At 50.6% G+C, this 12,500-nt stretch overlaps 1 protein-coding gene and 1 pseudogene across 1 annotated transcript in view; both read left to right on the plus strand.

Annotated features, from left to right (window-relative positions):
- Positions 1 to 55: 55 nt before the first annotated feature.
- LOC136635995 (serine/threonine-protein kinase MRCK gamma-like) overlaps positions 56 to 12,500 on the plus strand; it is a gene marked incomplete at its 5' end in the record, with an annotated part of 18,690 nt that continues 6,245 nt past the window's right edge. The window contains 7 exons of the mRNA XM_066611041.1: positions 56 to 171; positions 1,271 to 1,359; positions 3,107 to 3,159; positions 7,330 to 7,428; positions 9,134 to 9,199; positions 9,408 to 9,513; positions 9,891 to 10,024. Of these exons, the coding sequence (XP_066467138.1) occupies positions 56 to 171; positions 1,271 to 1,359; positions 3,107 to 3,159; positions 7,330 to 7,428; positions 9,134 to 9,199; positions 9,408 to 9,513; positions 9,891 to 10,024 (663 nt within the window). The remainder of the gene's footprint in view (positions 172 to 1,270; positions 1,360 to 3,106; positions 3,160 to 7,329; positions 7,429 to 9,133; positions 9,200 to 9,407; positions 9,514 to 9,890; positions 10,025 to 12,500) is intronic.
- Positions 843 to 960, plus strand: LOC136635997 (5S ribosomal RNA; annotated as a pseudogene).

Genomic DNA, 12,500 nt, shown 5'->3' on the forward strand with positions numbered 1-12,500 from the left:
CTGTCTCCTGTTGCTGCTGCAGGACAGCGTCTGGAAGGCCCGGCGCCTGCAAAAGGTAGAGGCGTCGGCCAAGCTGGAACTCCAGTCGGCGCTGGAGGCCGAGATCCGGGCGAAGCAAGGCGTCCAGGAGGAGCTCGGCAAACTGAAGGCAGCACACTTGGCTGTTGAGCGGTGAGCAGGGAGGGGGATAGTGTGTGTGTGTGTGTGTGTGTGTGTGTGTGTGTGTGAGAGAGAGAGAGAGAGAGAGAGAGAGAACTGGCCACTTTTGCAGCATTGATGGTTGAATCAAGTCCATCGCCCTTCTTTCCCATTACATCTCACAGATAACGAGGCCCAGAAGCTGTGCTCTTGGTTGATTTCTGGTTTGCACTCTGTGTATGCTCTGGAGCTAGGGCACACCTGCTTCTCAGGTTAGATTTAAGTGACATCATATCAGCAGGGAGGCGTCAAGGTTTATTGATGCCTGTGTGTGCCGTGTAAACGAACTAGACACGCTCATTCTAGGAGTTACACAGTAAGGAGAAAGCTGGACGCTGGGACTGATCCTACCATGAGGCGGGTGAAGCAAACTGTGGGACAGTTGTTGGGGGCGGCAGAGCAAACACCCCCACCCCGAAATGGCCTGTAGAGGAATCCCCTCCTTCTCAGCCTCAGTCTCCCCCATCTGCAGAATGGGGATAACGTCAGTGTCTTTGGGTTGTTGAATGGATGACTTCTGGATAATATATGTGAAGTATAATGAGGAACATTAATACTACGTGGGTGTCACGTTCAGGAAAAGAGGACGCTTGTTTAGCTTGGAGCCTGTGAAAATGTCCTCAATTTATATGTTTGATTGTGTTGGTGTCACCCTATTACCCTGCACTTGCCCGATCTCGTCTGATCTCGGAAGCTAAGCAGGGTCAGGCCTGGTTAGTACATGGATGGGAGACCGCCTGGGAATTCCGGGTGCTGTAGGCTTATACCATGATCTGGGAAGCTAAGCAGGGTCAGGCCTGGTTAGTGCTTGGATGGGAGACCGCCTGGGAATACCGGGTGCTGTAGGCTTATATACCATAGTCTTTCGAGACTGAAGGTTGCCAACCATTTGAAAAGGAAAAGCCTTGGTTTGGCTGCAGGAACCTGACATAGCTGGAGGCATGTTCCTACCCAGTGAGCAAATGCTTGTACTGCAGCCTCCTCGGAAGTAGAGGACTGTCCTTCTCCCTTGCACTCCATAAAGTCATGTTCTCCTTCCCTTCCTCACCCACCCCCATTCTGTGTCCCAAAGCCAGTTGCAGGAGGCGGACAAGCAGAATCGGGGCCTGCGCCTGGAGCTGGAGAAGGTGAAGGGGGAGCTGAAGGCCCGATCGCTGGAAGGTGAGGTTCCACTTGAGCCCCATCTGTATGCATCCTAGAATCATGGAGTTGGAAGGGACCCACAAGGTCATCTAGTCCAGCCCCCACCAACACCAGGTGCCTCATTATGTCAGCAGCAGGGCCAGGGTGTACATAGGTAGGGTTTGTAGTGGAGACAAGGCCCCTTTGTGCAGGGGTGCTCGTAAACTAGATGGGACAACCCCACAGCCAATGGACTTTGTGTTTTCAGGTGTGTTACAGGTACTTTCAGGCCTCAGCTTCGCCCCTGGGTAGGAAGGCTTCCCCAGGGATGCCGCCTCACCGTTTGTCTCCGGTGATTAAAAAAAAAATGTTCACATGCTGCTTTTCAACAAATTCCCAAAGCAGTTTTTATAGTGAAAAGGAAAGAGAAGAGCATTTGCAGCCCCAAAGGGTTCCCAATTGAAAAAGAAGCGCAAGGGAGACCCTGGCTAACAGCCATGGGAGAAGGTGCCTTGCTGGGGTGAAGAGCGATGGTTGCTTTCCACAACTATCTGGGCATAGGCAGAGTGCTTTTTTTTTCCTCCACTGAGGAGTGATAGCCAGTTCTGTTGCATCTGGGGTAGGGGGAAAGGGTTCCATGCCAGAGGTCTTGCTCGTTTGTTTTTTCCATCCATCCACCCATCCATCCCTTCCTTCCTTAACATAAGAACATAAGAACAGCCCCACTGGATCAGGCCATAGGCCCATCTAGTCCAGCTCCCTGTATCTCACAGCGGCCCACCAAATGCCCCAGGGAGCACACCAGATAACAAGAGACCGCATCCTGGTGCCCTCCCTTGCATCTGGCATTCTGACATAGCCCATTTCTAAAATCAGGAGGTTGCACATGCACATCATGGCTTGTATCCCATAATGGATTTTTCCTCTAGAAACTTGTCCAGTCCCCTTTTAAAGGCGTCCAGGCCAGATGCCCTCACCACATCCTGTGGCAAGGAGTTCCACAGACCAACCTTCCTTCCTTCCTTCCTTCCTTCCTATCGATCTACCTAACCTAACTGGTTTTCCAAAATTCCCTGGTTTTGAAATGGGGGAATGGAAGGGAAAAAGAAACTTGGGGAGATCTTCCTTTTGAATTCTGGACGTCCCAGTGCACCTTACGACAGGTGGGTTTGGCGGAGAAATTGGGGCATCCCAGTGACGTAAGCACTCTTCCTGGGTGCCCCCAAAAATCTCTGCCCCGAGAAGCTCCCGGAGAGAACGTTCTGTGAGGGGAAGTGCAAGGCCATTAATACAGAGACCAGCTTTGTGTTTTGACTGTAAGCTCCTCAGGGCAGGGATCTGTCCTCTTTCTTGTGTTAAAAGGCCACAGTGGCTATTGGTAGAGGTGGGTCGAAAGGGTTTTATTTTATTTTTTCATGGATTTGGTGTTTTCCAAAAGTTAGAAGCACAGAAAGCGGTGTTATATGTTTTTATTCCAAGAGCGCATTTTTATACACGATAATTATAATTTATAATTGCTTTGAAAGTATACTAGGTGGGTGATAAAGGTGGTATAGTGCCAGCCTGTAGAGGTCTTCAAGAATATGTAGAGGTGTTCGAGAATTTTTTAAAAATAGATTTTTTGTTCTTTTACAAAAAGGAGAAGTGCAGAAAGGTGGTGTTATGTGTTTTTATTTCGTTATCACCGAAAAAACCCACCTCTAGCTAAATGTCAACAAAAGTGGTTAGAGTTTGTCAAGACCCCAAGTGACCCAAGAGTGTGTTCTTTTCTCTGCTCTTTCCACAGGTACCAAACACCAAGGACCCCTGATTCCCTTCCTCTCCTTCCGAAGCACCAACGTAAGTCTGGTTTACTGCACAATCATAGCTGTGAGTTGTGAGGTGGTATGTCTGCACCTGCCCACTGGGCTCTACTGCCCCTCCTCTCTCTCCCATTCCTGTGATTTGAAAAAGAAGAGAGCAACAAAACAGAACAGAAGTGGAGAGAGAGAGAGAGTGATGGGCTAGCTAGACCATTAGAGACATTCTGGCCTACCACTCTCTTCCTCTACACTTCCTTTTCTGCTCAATTCAACTCTTCCTGTTCAAATTCAGGGGTGAGCAGCCTTAGAGGTTGGGCAGTCCTAGACTGTCCTCTGTTCTGTGAAATTGGGTTCAGGGTGAAATAAAGATGATGTGCTCGACATCGAATGGATGATGGCCAGATCCCAAAGGATCTCCTCTATGGAGAACTCGTGCAAGGAAAGCGCCCTACAGGTAGACAGACCACAGGTGCGATACAAGGACATCTGCAAGAGGGATCTGAAGGCCTTAGGGATGGACCTCAACAAGTGGGAAACCCTGGCCTCTGAGCGGCCCGCTTGGAGGCAGGCTGTGCAGCATGGCCTTTCCCAGTTTGAAGAGACACTTGGCCAACAGACTGAGGCAAAGAGGCAAAGAAGGAAGGCCCATAGCCAGGGAGACAGACCAGGGACAGACTGCACTTGCTCCCAGTGTGGAAGGGATTGTCACTCCCGAATCGGCCTTTTCAGCCACACTAGACGTTGTTCCAGAACCACCATTCAGAGCGCGATACCATAGTCTTTCGGGACTGAAGGTTGCCAACGGCTCAACATCTGATGATATTTCCACCTTTGATTCTTTCTGAATCGAGTTGAGATGTTGCACTGAACAAATTACACATTGCATTAATTAAATGAAACATTGCATCAAACAAAGCCAAACCCAACATCTTAACTCTTGACTTAAAAAGAAAAAGAATTTTAACTAGTTAAGGGTGCAATCCTAACCAACTTTCCAGCACCAAGGTAAGGGCAGTGCAACTCCGAGGTAAGGGAACAAATATTCCCTTACCTTGAGAAGGCCTCCGTGTCTGCCCCCCAACTGCAGGATGCAGCACATGCCCCATTGGCAGAGCTATGCCAGTGCTGGAAAGTTGGTTAGGATTGCACCTTTAGATGCTTATTAACTTTGTATTCAGTACTAAACGTCCTAGAGTCTGTCTCCCCCCCCAAACACATAAGGTTTGCAGAATCCATCCCTGGGAAGATGAAGCTGGCTTGCACAGAAGCGGGCCCTTGGTTCATTTGGCTCAATATTCCTCCACATTAGCCAGCACAGCTCACTGTTCTTTCACTTAAGGGCATGTCCCTGTCTTACCTTGAGGTGCTGGCAGGGCTTGAATCGGAGTTAAGGCCCCTGACCCCAGGCTTCTGGCAATGGGGGCAGCAAGGATTGTGGGTTCAGATTGCAAGCCCTTTGGGGGCAGAGAACCATTCATTTATCTATTTAAGAAGAAAAGAAAATGTTTCTTGACCTGGCGTAATTAGTCTGTGGAACTCCTTGCCACAGGATGTGGTGATGCCTTCAAAAAGGGACTGAACAGATTGATGGAGGAAAAGTGCATCACAGGGTATAGGCCATGATGGGTATAAGCAACCTTATAGTATTAGAACTAGGGTTCCCAACCCGTGGTCCGTGGACCACTGGTGGTCCGCAGCGCCCTCCCAGGTGGTCCACGATATCGCTGGTGAAAAAAGAAAAAAAAAAAAGCCCTTCCAGGCAGAACAAAAGCCTCTGCAGCGCCAGCAGCCAATCAGAGCAGCTCAGAGCTGGCTGGCTGGGTGGGTTTCCCTGGGAGTGGGTTTCTCTGGATGTGATTTCCCTGGGAGTCTGGACTCCAGCTGGCCAGGGACCACAGAGGAAGGGAGTTGGAGGCAGTGTGGCAGCAGGAGAGGGGAGAAACAGTATGCTTAGCCCCCAGCCCTGGTACCCTCTCCCCAGTTGGCAGGATTGGGCCCCCTGGATGTGCTCTTCTAACGCCCAGGGGTGGAGCAAGGGGTCCAGGCAGCCAGGTTTTTGTACCCCTTTTGGAGAGGGAAACAGGCAGTGCCTCTGCTGTCTTGCTGCAAGCTGCCCACCTGGGGAGAAGCAAGTCCAGAAGTTGCAGAACAGGCACCACCGTAGCCAAGTACAGCAGATGCAACCCCGACTCTTCCTCCTCAGAGAGCAGCAGCAGCTTTGTCCATGGGGAGCCCTCCCCCACCCCACACTTGGCCAGTTCCCCTATCTCCTCAGATTGCAATCCTATGCATGCTTGCCTTGGAGTTAGCCCCATTGACTATAATGGGACTTACTTCTGAGTAGTCATGCCTAGCCAGATGCAAGGGAGGGCACCAGGATGAGGTCTCTTGTTATCTGGTGTGCTCCCGGGGGCATTTGGTGGGCCGCTGTGAGTTACAGGAAGCTGGACTAGATGGGCCTATGGCCTGATCCAGTGGGGCTGTTCTTATGTTCTTATTAGAATGGGGCTGTTAGTCACACTATGGCTGTGATGGACTTCTCCAGAAATTTCTCCAATCCCCTTTGGAAGGCATCTAGTCTAGACACCATCATCACATCTTGGGGCAAGGAGTTCCACAGGCTAATGGCAGAGTAGGCAGCTGTTGTTTTGTGGCTGCAGCCTACCTAAAGGCTTGCTCACACTCTCTTAGCTCCAGCCAAAGTAGTCCACAGCTAGAGCATGACAGCAATTAGAACGGGAAGTGGAGAGAGGCGTTCCCCCCCCTAAAGACCCTGCAGTGCACACCAAAAGGACTTTTCTTCCTGAGACATGCAGCAGCCATTCTGAGCTGGTGCTTCTCCTTCAGGACCCTAAATTGTGTTGAACACTTTCCTAAGGACTCTGGACTCACAAGTGCGGGGGAGCAGGGCCAGGGCTGTGTAATGAAAGGAACTGTGGAGGGATGTGTGTGCTTTTTGTTGGCTCATTTAACTACCTTGCATGACTTGTCTTTAATCCCCTTGTGCTGACCCTTTCCCTTTTTCCACACTTAAAAGAGGCAAGGGCTGTGCGTAATGTGGTCTGGTGTGGGGGAAAAGAGACTGGATTGAATCGGGTGGGTGTGAAAACCTCTGAGTTGGGGGGGGAATTATTATGTGTTCCATGTAAACCCAAGACTTTCACAGCTAGTGAAGCAAATGCAAGCACAACCATCACAATAATTATTAAATAATCCTCTTATGTATTACAAATTTAATTGTATTTTTTGTGTGTGAGGGTGGGGAGGGGGTTTGCATGTGGTCCCCCCATCTCCAAATTTTGCCTTAGTGGTCCCTGAGCTCCTAAAGGTTGGGAACCACTGTGTTAGAAGAAGGCTACCTCAGAAGACCAGATGCAAGGGAGTGGCTCCGGTATCTTGTTCTCATGTGTGCTCCCTGACAGCCCAATCCTATGCATGTCTACTCAGAAGTAAGTCCCATTAGAGTCAATGCGGCTTACTCCCAGGAAAGTGTGGCTAGGATTGGGCTGTGAGTCATCTGGTGGGCCACTGTGAGATACAGGAAGCTGGACTAGATGGACCTTTGGCCTGATCCAGTGGGGCTGTTCTTATGTTCTTAACTACAATTCCCAGGAAGCCTTGCAGGTCTTCTTGTTGTCTGGTGTGCTCCCTGGGGCATTTGGTGGGCCGCTGTGAGATACAGGAAGCTGGACTAGATGGGCCTATGGCCTGATCCAGTGGGGCTATTCTTATGTTCTTAACTACAATTCCCAGGAAGCCTTGCAGGTCTTCTTGTTGTCTGGTGTGCTCCCTGGGGCATTTGGTGGGCTGCTGTGAGATACAGGAAGCTGGACTAGATGGGCCTTTGGCCTGATCCAGTGGGGCTGTTCTTATGTTCTTAACTACAATTCCCAGGAAGCCTTGCAGGTCTCTTGTTATCTGGTGCGCTCCCTGGGGCATTTGGTGGGCCGCTGTGAGATACAGGAAGCTGGACTAGATGGACCTTTGGCCTGATCTAGCTGGACTCCTCTTACGTTCTTAATTAACTACACTTTCTGAACTGCTTTTCATTGTAATATTAATTTTTTTATTATCCCAGATAATGTTATCAAAGGGATATTAATATCCAAGGTAATAGTATCCAAGATATTAATAATATTAGTATCTTGAATGAATGCACTCCAGCCCGCATCCAATGACAAACTTTTTGCGTCCTCTTGTTGGTCAGAAGGATGCCATTGCTTTTGGGGGTGACCCTCCGGAGACCCCAAAGCCCACAGAGGAGGCCCAGCTGCACCCTGAAGGGAGGAGGAGCCTGCGGTCCAATGTGAGTACCTACTTCCTGCCGCCCCATACAGACCAGCCCCAGAGGGGAGACATGACTTCAACCTTCTGTTTCGCCTCCATTTCTCTGCACTAGTGGTTCCCAAACTTTTTAGGGCCAGGACCCATTTTTTAAAATGACACTCAGTCGGGACCCACCTAGTTTTACGAAACTAAAAAACAAAAGCTTCTCTTCACAGCCATTCAAACCTCTGTTTCTGTCCTTTTTATTATGATGGGGGGGGGCCTTTCTGGAGCATTTGTTGAGCTCCACGTCCATTGGATCGGGACCGTTCTGGTGGCCTTGCATTCCGCTTTACCTGGCCTTCGATAAAAGCAGAGGCATGGTAGCCTACTCATGAGTAAATGCCCTTGTGTGGCTCATTACAATTTCCCACACAAATGCCCTTGTGTGGCTCAGTACAATTTCTTTGTTGGCTTTGGGGGGGGGGGGGTCCTTCTTGAGAGTTTGTTGGGACCTGCGTTTGTCGAATCAGGACCATTCTGGTGATGTTGCATTAAAAACATAAGAACATAAGAAGAGCCCTGCTGGATCAGGCCACAAGCCCATCTAGTCCAGCTTCCTGTATCTCACAGCGGCCCACCAGTAGCATTCCTCAGCCTGCCCTTCAAGGTGAACTAAGGCACATTTGCCTACTCACAAGTAAACATGCTCATGCAGCTCAGTTTCACTTTCTGTAGGGCTCAATCCATTTTCCCTGTCAGCTGTCAGCTTGTCAGTTTTGCGACCCACCCAAAATCAGGTCATGACCCACTGGTGGGTCCCGGCCCAAAATTTGGGGAGCGCTGCTCTACACATATGTGAAACGATCTCTCCTTGAGCCATTCAGTCGTTGTGAATCGTGTTTGTATCTCATCCTTCTTCCCTCCATCCACACAATTTTATTCTTGCGACCATCCTGTGAGGTCAAAGGACAACGTTCCCCTGATGGACCTCCTAGCTGAGATCTGAATCTCCCCTATTTTTAGTCCGACACTCTAACCACTACCCCACTCTGTCCGGAAGAAGGTTTCCGGGGTTCTTTAATGCCCCTCTACACCAGGATCCTTAACCAAATAAATGTGGGAAGACCCTTGGTCCATCTTGAGGAGCGTTGTCAGACCTTGACTGGCAGCAGCTGCAGTGTGGCCAACTGGGTTTCTCCAGGGTTTCAGGCAAGGCCGACTTCCCCAGCCCTACCTGTAGATGCTGTGCCAAGGCTTGAACCTGGGATCTTCTGCAGAGTCTTCACCATTGAGCTATAACCCCCTCCCCAAGAAGCTGGACTGGGGCGCTCATGGTTGGCAAACTTCAGTCTCGAAAGACTGTGGCATAAGTCTACAGCACCTGGTATTCCCAGGCAGTCTCCCATCCAAGTACTAACCAGGCCTGACCCTGCTTAGCTTCCAAGATCATGGTATAAGCCTGCATCACCCGGTATTCCCAGGCAGTCTCCCATCCAAGTACTAACCAGGCCTGACCCTGCTTAGCTTCCAAGATCATGGTATAAGCCTACAGCACCCAGTATTCCCAGGCGGTCTCCCATCCAAGTACTAACCAGGCCTGACCCTGCTTAGCTTCCGAGATCAGACGAGATTGGGCATGTGCAGGGAGATTCTGCTTTTTCCCCACAGCTGCAGTCCCCACAGTCGTTTTCTCCCAGTGATTACCTCCCTGCCCACCTTTCCTTTTCTCCATTTCACCACAGGTACCACTTCCCACGTCTCCAGCCCAGGCAGGAGCAACCACCACCGACAGCTCCCGATCCTTGAAGGTAACCCGTGCGAATCCTTCACGATTTGGGACTGAGAACTGGCCCTCCGGAGGCTGGTCTCCCTCACTCCCCCAGGATTTTTTCCAGCTAGGCTCACAGCAGTGGCGTTGGCTCAGTGTGTGTTTACAGGAATGGCGCAGAGGCTGGGTGAACCTCCAGACGGAGTCTTCTGCTCCCTTGCATGCCTAAACCTCTTTCTTTTTTGCAGCCCAAATCGCACAGCTTCAGAAGCCACACCTTCTCTGTGCCCACCAAATGCATGCGCTGCACATCGCTGCTGGTCGGGTTGGTCCGGCAGGGCTTGGCTTGTGAGGGTGAGTCACATATTGTGTGTGTGTGTGTGTGTGTGTGTGTGTGTGTGTGTGCGCTCATCTGGGCCCTGGGGTGGCTCCATAGGTGGGGCTTGGTAACAGACATGTGCTAGAGGGGCCGGGCCCACATTTGCACCCAACCATCCACACCCACCACTACTTGTCAATCCGGAATGTCTCGCATTGCAATGCTGCACCGGTGGCAGGGACATCTGGAAAGTGTGCAACAGACCAGGGAAAGGAAGATGGTTCACTGCTCCCCCCCCCCCACCTCTGGGTAAGCCTCTCCATGGGTCCTAGCGCTGGCTTACCAGGGCGATGGGTAGTGACAGCAGGGGACCTCTGGAGGCCGCCCGCTCACGTCTTCTCCTCCGTTTCAGTTTGCAACTTTGTCTGCCATGCTTCTTGCGCTGGGAGTGCGTCGATCTGCCCCATGCCGCCCGAACAGCTGCAGAAAACCCTGGGGGTCAACCCGACAAGTGGGACGGGGACGGCCTTTGAGGGATTCCTGTCGGTAAGAGAGCAAGTCTCCACCTCAGTGTCAGAAGAACATAAGAAGAGCCCCACTGGATCAGGCCAGAGGCCCATCTAGTCCAGCTTCCTGGATCTCACAGCGGCCCACCAAATGCCCCAGGGAGCACACCAGATAACAAGAGACCTGCAAGGCCTCCTGGGAATTGTAGTTAAGAACATAAGAACAGCCCCACTGGATCAGGCCACAGGCCCATCTAGTCCAGCTTCCTGTATCTCACAGTGGCCCACCAAATGCCCCAGGGAGCACACCAGATAACAAGAGACCTGCAAGGCCTCCTGGGAATTGTAGTTAAGAACATAAGAACAGACCCACTGGATCAGGCCACAGGCCCATCTAGTCCTGCTTCCTGTATCTCACAGCGGCCCACCAAATGCCCCAGGGAGCACACGAGATAACAAGAGACCTGCAAGGCTTCCTGGGAATTGTAGTTAAGAACATAAGAACAGCCCCACTGGGTCAGGCCATAGGCCCATCTAGTCCAGCTTCCTGTATCTCACAGCGGCCCACCAAACACCCCAGGTTGCACACCAGATAACAAGAGACCTCATCCTGGTGCCCTCCCCTGCACTGGCATTCTGACACAGCCCATGTCTAAAATCAGGAGGTTGCACACACACGTCATGGCTTGTAACCCGTAATGGATTTTTCCTCCAGAAACTTGTCCAATCCCCTTTTAAAGGCGCCCAGGCCGGACGCCATCACCACATCCTGTGGAAGGAGTTCCACAGACCGACCACACGCTGAGTAAAGAAATATTTTCTTTTGTCTATCCTAACCCTCCCAATACTCAATTTTAGTGGATGTCTCCTGGTTCTGGTGTCATGTGAGAGCGTAAAGAGCGTCTCTCTATCCACTCTGTCAATTCCCCTGCATAAGTTTGTATGTCTCAATCATGTCCCCCCTCAGGCGTCTCTTTTCTAGGCTGAAGAGGCCCAAACGCCGTAGCCTTTCCTCATAAGGAAGGTGCCCCAGCCCCGTAATCATCTTAGTTGCTCTCTTTTGCACCTTTTCCATTTCCACTATGTCCTTTTTGAGATGCGGCGACCAGAACTGGACACAATACTCCAGGTGTGGCCTTACCATCGATTTGTACAACGGCATTATAATACTAGCCGTTTTGTTCTCAATACCCTTCCTAATGATCCCAAGCATAGAATTGGCCTTCTTCACTGCCGCCGCACATTGGGTCGACACTTTCATCAACCTGTCCACCACTACTACTACACTACTACAGGTATTTCTATACCGCCTTTCTTGGTCCTCAGATTTCTCCTTAGACTTTATTCAAGGCGGTTTACACAGGCAGGCAATTTAAATCCCCGTAGAGTTTTTTACAATTTGAAAGGTTTCTATCTTTCAAGAAACCACAACATTCAGATGTTTCTTTCTTGATCTGATCGCACATTCTGGCCTCCATCCTCCCACTCTCAGAGCAGATGGAATAGCTCGGCTCAGCTTGTCAGCTGCTTCAAGGTTGCATGGTGCCGGTGGCCTCGAACTGGCGACCTTCGGATGTCACCACCACCCCAAGATCTCTCTCCTGATCTGTCACAGACAGCTCAGAACCCATCAGCCTATATGTGAAGTTTTGAATTTTTTGCCCCAATGTGCATGACCTTACACTACACCTGGAATATAGCCAAGAGGGCAGAGGGATGGATTGATTTAGCGTTGCTTAATTGTTGAACATGTTTGAACCTACCTCTGCCCTTAAATAAAAAGATACCAGAGGCCACCAATGGAAGCAGACGAAAAAGTTGCATTAAAGACAAAAATTGGTAGTGGTTCAAAACCAAAAAACAAGGGGAAATTGTGCAGGGGATGGCTAGAGGGATGTGCTTTTCCCTTGCACATATCATCAGGGGACAGCCCGTCAAATTAAGTGGTGGGAGAGTCAGAACAGACAAAAGAACGTATTCCTGTACCTACCGTGTCATTTAGGGCGCAATCTTCACCCCTTACGTCACTGCTTTCCAGCACTGGTATAGCGGTGAAAACGGGACATGTTCTGCATCCTCCAGTTGGGTGTCACTTACGGAGGCCTCCTCAAAGTAAGGAAATGTTTGTTCCCTTACCTCAGAGCTGTGCTGCCCTTATGTCAGTTCTGGAAAACACTGACATATAAATGTTGGCATCCTTCAGTCTCGGAAGACTATGGTGTCACGCTCTGAATGGTGGTTCTGGAACAGAGTGTCCTCTCCAGTGCGCGAAGCCTGGGTAACGTAGGTATGGAGGATAGGCTGTTACCCATGCAGCAAATCCCCCCTCTCCACGTCGCTGAAATGGTCCAATGGAAAGGCAGAGGCCAATACGGTTGGTTCCAGCGGCGTCGCAGGAGTTGCCAGAACGTGACTGTGTTCAGCCATGAACTGCCTCAGCGACTCCGGCTTCGGATTTTGCCTCGAGGTTGACTCCTGAAGCCTTTTCCATAACTGGATGTAGCCACAAGGCAGTG

This window comes from Tiliqua scincoides, unplaced genomic scaffold, assembly GCF_035046505.1.
Source record: "Tiliqua scincoides isolate rTilSci1 unplaced genomic scaffold, rTilSci1.hap2 HAP2_SCAFFOLD_262, whole genome shotgun sequence".
Taxonomy (NCBI): domain Eukaryota; kingdom Metazoa; phylum Chordata; class Lepidosauria; order Squamata; family Scincidae; genus Tiliqua; species Tiliqua scincoides.